The following is a 14,702-nucleotide window of genomic DNA, read 5'->3' on the forward strand; positions in this document are numbered from 1 at the left end:
ATAATGACGGTACCTCGTAGCTCTATCCCTACACTGCCTGGGTTACGGAAACTAGTACACAGTTTGTAGAAAATACCTTACTTGTATTCTTCCAAAAGGGTCACAATAATGACATCTATAAATTCCAATTACAGACTCCCTATACGGAGTCTCAAAGTAGACTAAATCAAATTCATATTTTGTACACAACTGTTCATAGGGGTGGACCTTCGCTTGGCCCAGACAATCAGCTCCATCCCCGTTCAAACCCAATTCTACCTCTTAGCTTTATTTTTCAATGACTCCCAAGCCAGGAAGTCCAAAAATAGAACTTACTTCAAACTTACTTATTGTGACGCCTCTAACTTAGCAACGAGAATTTAACCTGTCTTTTGAAATTATACTATAAGCAAATGTAATTAAGAAAACGAGAACAGGTCATTTATCTAAAAAGAAAAGAAACAGGGGTTAAATCCCAACATTGACAAATTTATTCTAAGAAATGAGTAAAAAACAGCATAAGAGGGTACCAGAAAAAATCTTGGAGGGGGTCCGGGGTCCCTCCGACCCCCCTGGATCTGCAAATGATAAGATTCATGAAAAATGGAGTTTGATCCCACTCTCTAGTACTTTAAAAAGTTAATAGGCCTAGTTCACGCTTTACTAATGAAAGGTGATAGGTTTAATGAAAATGGTGCTTTTTGTCTATCCAGCTAGAGGCAAAGAATGAAAGACGCCAAAAAGGAAGGCTTATTGGCTCCACTAAAAAGAAGAACCATAGGAAAAAGATATTCATGTACAGGATGAATGTTAAAGGAAATAGAAGGTATATAAAAGGAAGAAAAATTTAGAGCTATGGATAGAGTGGGACAGAGGAAGAGTGTGCGCTGTGTTTGCCAAAGGTGGCTTAGTTGTGCTTTGAGTTGATGGTAGATGTAGTTGTTGTTTTTGGAATTTGATCTTGTATACTAAGGATATGTTTAAGCCAATTTCTTCCATAAGTACTATTTTAATTTTTCATTTACTAACCTCTTCACATTTTATTATTTATGTTAGATATTAATATATATATATATATATATATATATATATATATATATATATATATATATATATATATATATATATATATATATATATATATATATATATATATATATATATATATATATGTATATATGTATATATATTTATTTATATATATATATATGTTTTTTTTTTATATATATATATATATATATAATATATATGTTTTTTTATATATATGTTTTTTATATATATATATATATATATATATGTATATATATGTGTATATATATATATATATATATATATGTATATATATGTGTATATATATATATATATATATATATATATATATATATATATATATATATATATATATATATATATATATATATATATATATATATATTCATTAGATCTTTCTTTTTTTTTACGCATTTTCACATTTTAGGCAGTCTCTCCGTCGTGACGCTCATGTGTGGCCGCGTCGTTAGCATGTACGCGCCAGAAGCTGTAATCTCAACACCTAGTCTAAATAGTACCACCGTTGAAACTATTGAAAATGCCACCGAGTTATCATTTATGGGTGGAACCGCCCAACTGGAGACTACGACCACGTTTCAGGACATTGTTTTTCTGCCAGACAATGGGACGTCTCTCCCTCAGTACACATCTACAGAAGTGGCTATGGCAATTAGTTTTCTAGTTGGAGTGTGGCAGTTGGCAATGCATTTATTGCAGTTGGGTATTCTGGGGGTGCTTCTATCAGATTCGCTCGTATCTGGTTTCACAACTGCCGCAGCTGTTCATGTATTTACTTCACAAGTAAAATATCTATTTGGAATTCGTATTGGAAAGTTTAGTGGAAGATTTTCAATCATATCTGTAAGTATCTTATAGATATGTTTCTGTAAGTATGTAGTATGTACATACTTACATATATATATATATATATATTATTTAATAATAAATAAAATGGTTTATTATGTTTATTTATTTTTAAGGTGGAGTGTTTCCTACTTCTTTTAATCTTAACCTTTTTATTTATTTTTTTTTAATTTCTTTATTTATGTATATCTGTTAATTTTTTACTTTACCTTTTTTCTGTTGTTTTTTTGTTTTTTTCTAGTAGTAATGTTGTTAAAATAGAATGTATTTTTTTTAATTAAAGAAAAATTGTAAGGGCACCATTTTCAGAATTTAAACCCCAATAGAAAATCAACGTCAGAGGCATTGTCAAGGGCAACAGAAGAACAATTCCGCGATTGCTTTGAAGGCTGGGAAAGGCGGATAGAGAAGTGTATTACAAATCAGGGGGGTTTACTTTAAAACACTTATATCGGTTGTATTTGGGGGAAAATGGCTTGGGGGGTTAGTTGGCCTCCGATCGTTTTGACTCTGAAAAAGGGCAATAGAACTCTAATCGCCAATTTCTAATCGAATGAGCCCGCCTCTGAAGTTTGTACGATCACCCCTTCTATATGAAATGCCCCTGGGGAAAAATATAAAACATTTGTGCCTTATGGCCTTTACTGTAGACAACGCTATAGCGTCGCCTTTGATGTTGACCCTGTTATATATGGTTTTCAAATAGATTGTCAATCTTCATCACTGTCATCACCGTACCTTATCATACTATTTTTCCAAACTATTTTCAATTGTGAAAAAAACATCCTGTGCCTTGGCCATTTTACTTGTAAAGTCTTCACTGCACCCACCATTTTTTACAAATAATATTACCGAGGTATCTGACCCTGTACACTTGGTCGATATCCTCGCTACCCAGCATCCTCTTTTCACCTTCATTTATTCCAAGGATTTTCGACTCAGTCTTCTTAACCGTAATAACAAAAACCTTAACCTTAACCTCTATAAAAAACAGGAAAACATGAATGGAAAGAAATACCTCTATATACATAGAAGTGAACACCACCCCTTGTATCGTGAGAATGAACAATATACGTAATGGACAATAAATCACCAAAAAAGACGAGGCTGAATATCCTGCTCCAGTCCAAAAACAAACCACATTGCGTAGAATTCACGAAAGCCTGAACCATAATGCACAAGCGTGGAGAAAAGTCGCTTGAAATTAACTATCTGATGAAAAAAAAATAAAATGAAAAAAAAAATCCCACGAAAAACCTGATCTAGGAATCGTTTGGTAATTATGATAACGAGAACTAGCTGGTAATATCCCAGAAAATTCAAAGGCTTACTATACAAATAATCATGGCAAATATCAAACAGGCCGTGGTAACAAACTGTAAGTAAGGAGCGACCCGGCTCAATAGTAACCGAAACTCTACAAAACGGAATCTTGATACCAATAGATATGTCAAAATAATCGGCTTTTTATGCTGATTTCAAATATATAAATTTTATTAATTTTAATCTTACCCATCAAAGGTTACGAGAAAAATTTCCTGATTTTTGAACAAAGGGGAAAACAGCCCCTGGAAGTCAAGTGATCTCAATGAAAATCAGACCATCAGAATTTTGTCCCAATTCTTTGATAATGACTCCTGAAACACGAGGGCCGTTTAATTAGAACAGTAAGACGCTTTTTTTAAAAGTACTAAAAAACTTTAGCGTAAAGAGTGAGTTGTTGAGGAGGGGGCAAACCCCTTTGTATACGTAATAATTTCTGTTACTTTTAAGTTTTAATGTTGCTCCTTACTTTCAGTTGAAAAAACTTTTTTAACTTGAAAAAGTTGAAAAAACTTTTTTTTTTATTAATTATAAATAGAAATCAAATAAAATTGGTTTAAAGAGAATATTCTGCAAGTTCCATAAAGATGTCTCTCTGAAGACACATAAAGATGTCCCTCTGTCTCTTCTGAGTCCCATAAAGATGTCTCTATGAATCAATTTTTAAGTAATGCTCATCGGAATTGGAACATCAAAGTTGGAACTACGTGGGAGGGATAAAGAGTGAAGCTTTGACTAGATTCGGGTGGAGGAGGGGTGTGTATAGCTATATTGGCCTCGGGCGGATTGGTGCTGCAGTGAGTTTTTAGTAGTAGTAGTAGTAGTAGTGTTGATTTATTTTAAAGTATCGAGGAAATTTAAAAAAGATTAAACGGTAAAAGCCCAGAGCCGTTCTTAGGATTGGTGGTTCCCGGGAAAGTTAATTACAGTACCCTCCTCCTAACTCCAATATAAGCAAAATATGTCGTATCAAACTGGGCAACCCCCAGTTTCGCCCCCCCCCCCGCCCAGCAGGGTGCCCGGGGAAGCATAAAGAAAATATGGATGAAAGAAGGAATCATGATTGGCGAAAAATAATTTTCTGAAAAAATAACAAAGACGTGATAGCATATCAGTATACTGTGAGGGGGGGGGGATTGAATTTTGATGAATTTTGTGTTTTTTCTTTACTAAATTTTATCGTATATCAACGTGCGTCATGTGTTGGACAATTAGCTCAAACATGTAGGAATTCCTGACACGTTCAGACATCTATATCGTGGGAATTTGTTTTTGATTGCTTATCTTTATTCTTTTTTAGACCTGGATTGCCATATTCAGCAATATTAGATACACAAATGTTTCAACCTTGGTTGTGTCAATTATAACAATTGGCATTCTTGTAGTCAACAACGAGATTTTGAAGCCAATCTATTCTAAGAAACTCAAAGTGCCAGTCCCAATTGAGATGATTGCCTTACTCTGTGGAACCTTGGCATCGAGATGGTTCTCCCTAAATGATGAATTTGGAATAAGGGTAGTTGGGTATATACCAAAAGGGTAAGCTATGCTTTTATCAGAAGGTAATTGTCATGCCGCTATTGCCAGCTTTTTAGCCAATGATGAGGCAAATCTCACATTTTTCTAACCAAAGTCTTGCAGGGGTCTTCAATGTATGAGTCGAAGTGGGCCCGTTTACCCCCCAATAACCTCCCCACTCTTTTAGTGGAAATATAGGCATATCGTTCTATAGGGAACGTGCAATAATTCTCAGTCTGTGTGATTTGAGGTACATGGTCTCTTCAACAAATCTCCCCCACCTCTTTGCCGCCAATTTAGAAGAAAGATAGGCATGTTGCACCTTATTTGAAGTGGATCTTTTCAGAATTGTCTGTCAGTATGATTGAGGGGACAAATGGGCTCATTATTCCTCCATAACGAGGCTCAACAGAAAATTTCTGGCAGATTTCCGGCAAATTTCCAGTGGGCTGTATATTTTTTTCACATGTTGGTTTGAACTTTACGTGGCAAGTATCCTCCGCCAATGGGAAATAAAAATGATGATTTTCAGAAGCATAGTTTACTTCGAATAAAGTTCTCAGATCTGCTTTAAATCTATTAGGCGAGTAACTTTTGCCAAAGGGATGAATGTGGTGAATTTTGAGGCATACACTTGATTAAAGAATCAAGAAATTTTGGACTGTTAACTTTTACGACCGAGGCGCTAGCGGGCTTCAAAGATATAGTGTTCGGAGAATTTTCTTCTAGTATAGGGAGTGATTTTTAAGCAATAATCGTTAAGAACGTTCACCATCAGAATTGATAAATACTTGTCTTCACCTGTTTCTAGTGCTATCCTGCTTAAATCTTGCTTTCTAGGGCTATAATAGGAGGAAAATGGAGATGGCTAGGGCACATTCTGCGGATGAAGGATGACAGATTGTCAAAGATTGTCCTTTTCGGCCAACCTTCTAGGGCTAAACGAAAAGCAGGTCGTCCCCGGTTGGGATGGGAGGATGTCGTTAGGAAAGATTTAAGAGAAATGGGAACTTCCTGGGAGGGTGTAAAGAGGGAGGCTTTCAAAAGGTTGAGCTGGAGAAGGAGCGTGCGTAGCAGTATTGGCCTTAGGTGGCTTGGTGCTGCAGGGAGTTGTTAGTAGTAGTAGCGTGTCCAACTGTACTTGAATATTCATTGACATTCATTTGTCTTGCCAATCAATACTAATTATTATTTTGTTAATAGTTAGATGATTCTGTTCTCATAAAATTAAATGTATAAGAAATGTTCAAATATTTAATCCTAAAAACTAAAATAAAACTTCAACAATTTTGGAGGAGCTAATTCAAACTAGCACAAAAATTAGGTACGTTGTATGACAGAACTAAAAGATATTAAGCTGAGAACATGAAGTTTTCAAAATTTAGGAAGACGTTAGAAAAACAAACTTATTATGAGGAAACTAGAAAACCTAGAGGCTAGAAAACTTAAAAGGGTTGAATACTTGTGCTTAATTTCATTAGTGTCCAATAAATTTTCAGGCCAGGAATCCATCTTCATGTAAGTGGCTATGTAATAATTACTAATAGTAATGCAACATAATGCCAGTTGTTTTGCTATTATTGATAAAGTTGTTATGTGGCAATCAGTTTGTGAAATATGTAGAATTAAAGTTATTATCGTCAAATACGTTAGAAACAAATACAAGGTGTTACATTTTGAGACAAAGTAACACAGCTTGTATATGGTGCATTTTAGAATATGGTGCATATTGTATATATATATATGGGATATACATTGTACTGTATATATATACCATATGGTATAAATATTATATATGGTAGAATATTTTAGAATATGGTATATGGTGCATTAATAATAACATAGATTGTGTTAGGTTTCATCTTTTAGGGCAAATTAATACAACGTTGGTATATATATATATATATATATATATATATATATATATATATATATATATATATATATATATATATATATATATAATATATATATATATATATATATATATATATATATATATATATATATATATATATATATATATATATATATATATATATATATGTATATATATATATATATATATATATTGTAGAATATTTTAGAATATGGTATATGGTGCATTAATAATAACATAGATTGTGTTAGGTTTCATCTTTTTGGACAGATTAATATATATATATATATATATATATATATATATATATATATATATATATATATATATATATATATATATATATATATATACGTATATATATATATACATAGATAGATATTTTATCTATGAAATATACCTAACGCTATAAAATACACCTGCGCACATGCCTAGTGGCATAATTGAGTGCATTAAAAATTACAAAAAATTATTAAACACCATTAGCAATTTAAATGAAAACGAAAAAAAGAAAAAAAAACAAACTCAAAAACACAAACAAGCCTCTTGGACAACTGCCCAAATACAAAAAAGGTAAATAAAACCAAAGTCAACTTTAAGAGATAAAATTCCTCACCATTCTGCAAAACTGAAGGTAATCAACACACTCTCTAATATCCAGGGGACTAGAATTCCACACCTTCGGGCCGAAATGCCTCAAACTAAATCCTGCTGTAGTTGTTCGCCTACACTCGTGTGAGAAATTGAACTTGAGTGATGTCGGATATGAATGACGCTGCGAGTTAAGAGAAAATTCCATGGAAATATGATCCTAACTGGCCAAAAACGTAATTGTGACATATCTGGGATATTGCAATGAAATGAAGTTGATGTAAGGAAAAAATTCCAGCTGATCCATAAAGATGACTAACAGAAGACCTATTATCAATCTGAAAATGCATCCTCATCGCTTTATTTTGTAAAATTTTCGTCAAATTTTAAAATTTGTAAAATTTGATATATATATATATATATATATATATATATATATATATATATATATATATATATGGTAGAATATTTTAGAATATGGTATATGGTGCATTAATAATAACATAGATTGTGTTAGGTTTCATCTTTTTGGACAGATTAATACTACGTTGGCTTTTACATATGCTGCATTTTAAAAGCAATAACAATGATTGTGTGTCTGAAATAGGAAATAAATTCATTTTACGCAGAAGCAATACATCCTGAGATCGCCTTTAAAGTACCAACAGTTTTTATTAAATGATTAAACCTTTACCAGTATTTCATTAGTAGTAGTCTATGAACTAACACTACTGAAAAGCATAGTAGAATAAATGAAAGTACCAAATACCACAATCAAAGGTAATAATCAAATATAAACATCAAACCAGTCTTCTGGTAGAATACAAAAAACTATTCAAACATTTCCTCTCGCCCTGGACCCATCTTAAAAAAAAAAAATCTCGCCTTGGACCCTGAAACCCCAAAATATCTCGCGCTGTGCCCATCTTAGTTTTATTTATACCCCAAAATCTAGATTCTGCAGTTTTCTTTTGGTTGTTTCAGGATTATAAAGTTTTGAGGGCCTCACATTTTTTCAGTGTTCCCATGTTGAACCTTAACAGTAAATTAAATAAAAAAAACAAGTTTTTTAAACTGAAAGTAAGGAGCGACATTAAAACTTAAAACGAACAGAAATTATTCCGTATATGAAAGGGGCTGTCCCCTCCTCAACGCCTCGCTCTTTACGCTAAAGTTTTTTATTGTTTTAAAAAATAAAGTTGTGAGACAGAGTCAAACTTTAGCGTAAAGAGCGAGGCGTTGAGGAGGGGACAGCCCCTTTCATATACGGAATAATTTCTGTTCGTTTTAAGTTTTAATGTCGCTCCTTACTTTCAGTTTAAAAAACTTGTTTTTTTTATTTAATTTTTGAACGTTTTCGAATTAATGCAGGTTTTGATTTTGGCTCACCGTACATGAATAATTAAAACAAAATTTGCATATTATATTTGGTTAAATGGCTTTCTCGAAACTTGTTTAATTTTATTTACGAACGTTTTTATTAGTAATAAATATACGTAACTTAGAATTAACTTACGTAACGAACTTCTATTTTCATAAATTTTTAACACGTATATTAGGGGGTTCGCCCCCTAGTCAATACCCTGCTCTTTAAACTATAGTTCGAATTTTTTTTTCCAGTTCTTTAAAAATGACCTCTTAATCACAATCAGTTGAAAAACTTGTTTTTTTTTATTTAATTCCTGATCTTTTTCTTTAATAATGCTGGGAACTCCGGCGCCCCCTGCATAGCAATGTCCCGTCCCCCATGTCATCTGCCTGCCTGGAACGCGCCTTCCATATAGCGCCCCACCCTCTCCTTCCCCCACCTACCAGAAAAAATCTCCTCTGAAAAAGTCTGTATACTTCCCAATAACCAATACTATATGTTAACATTGAGTAAAGTTCATAACTTTCAGCCCTCCCCCTGGGGACTTTGGGGGATCAAGTCATCCTAAAAGACATTTTTATCATATTTTCGACCATGCTGAACAAAATGGCTATTTCAACGTTTTGATCGGGTGACTTTGGGAAAAAAATGAGTCTGGAAGGGGGCCTAGTTGCCCGCCATTTTTTTTGGTCTCTTAAAAAGGGAACTAGAACTTTTAATTCCCATTCCAATGAGCCTTCTTACGATATTCTAGGACAACTAGTTCAATACGATTCCACCTGGGAAAAAAAAAAAAAAAAAAAAAAAAAAAAAAAAAAAAAAAAACACGCATCCGGTTAATTTATTCGTGAAAAAAAATTAAAAATAACAAATTTTTTATTTTTGAGGTTTTAACCACTAAAGTAGGGTTCTATTATACGCTGAATATGATGGTGTGATTTTCATTAAGGTTCTATAACTGTTAGGGGGTCTTTCCCCCTTTTTTCGAAAATCAGCCAAATTTTCTCAGGCACGTAACTTTTGATGGGTAAGATTAAACTTAATGAAACTTATATATTTGAAATCAGAATTAAAATCTGATTCTTTTGATGTATCTATTGGTATCAAAATCCCGTTTTTTAGAGTTTCGGTTACCATTGAGCCGGGTCGCTCCTTACTTACAGTTCGTTACCACGAACTGTTTGATAAGAGAAAGTAAATAGCCAGATCTGACAACGCTCTTCGTCCGTTATGTCAAACATTAAAAATCAGATGGTTCACAAAGATAATTACACCTTCAAAGGAAAGCTTGACTTTCTTAAGCTGTTGTTGTCATGTGTTTTCAGCTAATATTTTGCTGATTTTTCGCTCATATATCTTTCTTTTATTTGGTGCTCGCTACTACCAAAAACTGCGCTTTTTTTGTTTGGTGCCCGCTGCTGCCAGTTACTTTCTTAAGCTGTTGGTGTCAGGTCTTTTCAGCATATATTTTGCTGATTTTTCACCCATCTTTCTTTATTTTTATTTGGTACCCGCTACTACCAAAAACTTCCTTTTTTTTGTTTAGTGCCCGCTACTGCCAGTTACTTTCTTAAGCTGTTGGTGTCAGGTGTTTTCAGCTAATATTTTTCTGATTTTTCGCCCATCTTTCTTAATTTTTATTTGGTGCCCGCTACTACGAAAAATTTTCCTTTTTTTATTTGGTGTCCGCTACTACCAAAAACTTTTCTTTTTTTGTTTAGTGCCCGCTACTGCCAGTTACTTTCTTAAGCTGTTGGTGTCAGGTGTTTTCAGCTAATATTTTGCTGATTTTTCACCCATCTTTCTTTTTTTTAATTATTTGGTGCTCGCTACTACCAAAAACTAGATAACTGCAAGTGAAGGTCTTTTTCACTAACATTTAATAATATTTTTATATTATTAACATCACTAATAATTTTCACTAATATACTATTTTTTAAGATATATGGTTTTGTAGGTTTCCACTTAACCAATTCAAATAATCAGTTTTTATTTTTTTGTCCTTGACACTTGATCTGTCCGTTAATTTTGAATTAAAATCAAGTATATTGCAGTAGGAATCAAGACATGGCTAATTGTAGAACAAGCCAAGACATATAGTCCGAGTAATTGAGAGGCGAATCTGGGATAAGCCCTTTTTAGGATTGTGTAAAAATGATGTCATTTTATTTGTTGATAGATAAGTCTATCTATCATCCATCCATAGGTCATTCCTAGGGCAGAACTAAGGTAGAGAGTCATAGAATTAAGGGATGAAAGACATTTTGAAAATAAGAAACGTGTTATCATTGTATTTTTTTATTTTTTTTACACAACCTTTTAAAGCTTTGAAAGATTGACAATTTGTGGTTTCATCGATAATGAAGAAACAAAACCAAATAACACGTGTTGCGGATCGCAACCAAAGATTCACGATACTTCACGTTGCGTAAGCAAAGTAAATCTAGTTTATATTTATATTTGGTTTTCTATTAGTTCTGTGGTGATTTTATCTTTATTTTGACCCCTTTTTTCTTCATAACAAAAGCTTTCTAATTAAAGTAATCGAAATAGGATTGAAATTTTAAAATCTGCGCATATCTAACTTGTGATATTTTAAGATTAAAATGTCGAATGCTATAAAAACGAAAATGATTTATGATGTTTTTCATAAGTTTAACAAATTTATCTATTTGCATAAATTTTATCAAATTTATCGTGCAATAAAATAAAATTTGATCATAATAAGGATTAATATTTTCAAAAATTTGTCCCTGTATAAATCATTATAATTAGGGATTAAACTGGCGCTAAAAAATGAGCAAATGAGTTCTGGTAAGGTTTGGTGTTCAAAGTTTGTTTGGAGTAAAGACTGTTTTTTAGTAATTTTTTAGTATTTTTTCTATTTTTTTAAGTTTATGACTATTTTTTTTTAAATCTAGTGTCATGGTTAGTAAGCAAGTTATTCTGATAAGGAATGAATACATGGCGGGAATTTCGAACTGAAATTATAAGTCCGATCTTTATATTAATTTAATTGAGCCTGATTTAATTAATAACATTAAAGTAAGTAAATAGCGACGAAGACCACAATGCCTTTCCATCATAAAAATTAAACATTTGTTATTTAAAATCCGTATGATTTACTGTAACTTAAGCTGTTGTAATTTAAATTTTGTGCTAAGTAAAGACTGTTTTTGAATATTTTTTTTCTGATAAAAACTGAGTATACCGTGAGGTATATCAAACTGAAGAAAAATAAAGCCTAATTTAATTTACAATATTTGAAGATAAAAGATTTTGAAAAAATACACAAATTTTTTCCTTTTTTCCGCTATTTATTCTCTGTGTTATGGGTTACGTATTAGGAAAAATCGTTAATGTATGAGAAATTATGACATGTTAATAGCTGTGTGAAATTATGATATGATAATGCCTGCGAAAACAATGCCTGCGTGTCCTATCTGTATATGACATGTGGGTATTGGTACCACCGAGAAATAGAAAGTACCACCGAGGGGCAAATGGGCAAAATGGGCAAATAGATTAAAATGGGCAAAGCCTACGAAAAGAACAGGCATACCTGTTCTTCTCGTAGGTTTTTTTAGAATTCAAACGTAAAGTGAGCAGGAATCACAACGAATACTAAGTTCCAACCTAAAACAAATAGAAATAAGGTTGGTTTACTGACCCTCAAAGCTCTAAAAAGTTAAGATGTCAATTAAGAAAAAGAAATGTTACAAGAATTACAGAATTAGAAGAGAAATATTAAGAATTACAAAAGTTACCGTTTAATTTAAATAAAAATTATGAACTTTCTGACAATTAATTTAGTTTTTTTATAGACTTCGTTTTCATCTCTTATTTTTCCTCTAAATCCGTTCGTTTCAAAAATTGTAGAAAGCCAATTAGCTAAAAAAAAAAAAAGCTGGCAATTTAAGCTATCTATTGAGAAATCTGTTTCTAAGTTTATTTCTGCCCCCACCCTGTGTCAACCCGTACAAATTCTTGGGTACGTTCCTATATAGAATAAAGGACCTTTGTAGAGCCAACGTAAGGCATGTCTTCTTTCACCTTAATCGCATGTGTCCATTGTGACTTAGTAAATTTTCTAATGTATTATCAACACTTAGGGGGGTGGGTCAATTTTGCTGTTTTTTGAATTTTTTTCGAAAAGAAATGCCAAAAGAGAGTATTTCTCAATAAAAATTTCAGAAAATATACTGTCGAAAATTTAGAGGAAGCAATCGCCGATCACCTCTGCAATTGACACACTTGGGTGTGACTCGCTTTTTTTCACCGTACAAGTCAAAATTTTTCTTTTAGAATTCCAGAACCTGCTCTGCCGCCCGCTAGCTTACTCCCCAGTCTTGTATTGGACACATTGCCAATTGCAGTAGTAGCCTACGCTGTCAGTTTATCAATGGGGAAAATATTTGCGCAAAAACATCGCTACATCGTTGACTCAAATCAGGAGCTGTTGGCCCAAGGTTTAGCCAATGTTGGTGGATCTTTCTTTTCAGCTCTGCCAATTTCGGCTAGTCTATCTAGGAGTCTGATTCAGGAGTCGGTTGGAGGGAAAACTCAGATAGCCAGTATTGTTTCATGCTTCTTATTGCTGATGGTTCTGTTGTTCATTGGACCGTTTTTTGAGCCCCTGCCCCTCGTATGTATAGCTCACATATTACCTATAGCTCGTATTTTATAGCTCGTATTACATATAGCTCGTATTACATATTACATATAGCTCATATTGTATAGCTCGTATTACATATTACATATAGCTCGTATTGTATAGCTCGTATTACATATTACATATAGCTCGTATTGTATAGCTCTTGTTACATATTACATACAGCTCGTATTGTATAGCTCGTCATACATATTACATAGAGCTCATATTGTATAGCTCGTATTAAATATTACATATAGCTCGTATTGTATAGCTCTTGTTACATATTACACATAGCTCGTATTGCATAGCTCGTCATACATATTACATAGAGCTCGTATTTAATATTACATATAGCTCATATTGTATAGCTCGTATTAAATATTACATATAGCTCGTATTGTATAGCTCTTGTTACATATTACATAGAGCTCGTATTGTATAGCTCGTCATGCATATTACATATAGCTCGTATTGTATAGCTCTTGTTACATATAGACTCATAGACTCATAGACTCATTTATTTATAAACAACTATCGTAGCCGTGGCCGAAGCCCCGACTAAATGGCGCTGTTTAGTACATTACATAAAACTGGTCACTGGCGGTTTAAATAACTGACAAAAAAAGGCACGAAAGAATTGCTGTGACGGGTTGTTCGACACTTTGGCGGCACTAGTTGATTTTTATGGCGGGTGTTGGCGGTGATAGGTGCAGGAGGGGGAAGCAACGAACGGTGTTTCTGGGACGAAAGAAGGGACTGCCCAAAATTGCACATTAACTGTAAGCGCCTATCACGCAACGTTGGCAGTCGTAAGGTACTAAGGGCAGCCTCATAAGAGTTGAATTTCGGGCCTAGTATCACTTTCACTGCCCGTTTTTGAATGGCTTCCAGATCTTCACTTAGGTATTCAATATTATGAGCCTGAGGGCCCCACACAGGACACGCATATTCAAGGATTGGGCGCACATACGTGACGTAAACCGTCTTCAGCTGACTTTGTGAGAAACCCAGTCGGCGCAAGGTAATTAGCGACTGTAATGCGCAACTACCTTTTTTCACCAGACCGGCGATGTGCGCGCTAAATGAACAGTCGTCACTGAAAGTAACCCCGAGAATCACTGAGGTTGAGGTAGTAGGGTACCAAGGAACCGGGAATGAGAGGTCACGCTTAAGCGGATTAAACCTCATGACTTTTGTTTTATTCATATTAAGCTGGAGGTCGTTAATGCTACACGCCTCGAGAAAGGAGTTCCTGATCTCACTGCTGAACTGGGGATACACGTCTGACTTTTCAGCAAGATATTTCAGAAGTAGGGAGAGATCGTCCACGTATTTGAATCTGTCTTCAAACTCGAGGGTAATGTAGTTAATTACCGCTAAAAACAAAAGAGCTGCCAGCTTAGTGCCTTGTGGTGCGCCACACGTTAGTTCAGCCCACTCAGAGTTTAAGTCACTAGGGAAGAGAGCATAGACAC

The 14,702-nt window shown here is 33.7% G+C and overlaps 1 protein-coding gene across 3 annotated transcripts in view; it reads left to right on the plus strand.

The window, feature by feature from the left end:
• Positions 1-14,702, plus strand: part of Prestin (solute carrier family 26 member prestin) — a 145,144-nt gene that overhangs the window by 84,057 nt on the left and 46,385 nt on the right. For all 3 annotated transcript variants that reach the window (XM_089106284.1, XM_089106285.1, XM_089106286.1), the window contains exons 5-7: positions 1,457-1,890; positions 4,517-4,755; positions 12,879-13,218. In XM_089106284.1, coding sequence (XP_088962410.1) covers positions 1,457-1,890; positions 4,517-4,755; positions 12,879-13,218 — 1,013 coding nt within the window. The remainder of the gene's footprint in view (positions 1-1,456; positions 1,891-4,516; positions 4,756-12,878; positions 13,219-14,702) is intronic.

The sequence above is a fragment of the Artemia sp. Qi Xiang Cuo genome, chromosome 20 (genome assembly GCF_049724085.1).
Source record: "Artemia sp. Qi Xiang Cuo chromosome 20, ASM4972408v1, whole genome shotgun sequence".
Classification (NCBI taxonomy): domain Eukaryota; kingdom Metazoa; phylum Arthropoda; class Branchiopoda; order Anostraca; family Artemiidae; genus Artemia; species Artemia sp. Qi Xiang Cuo.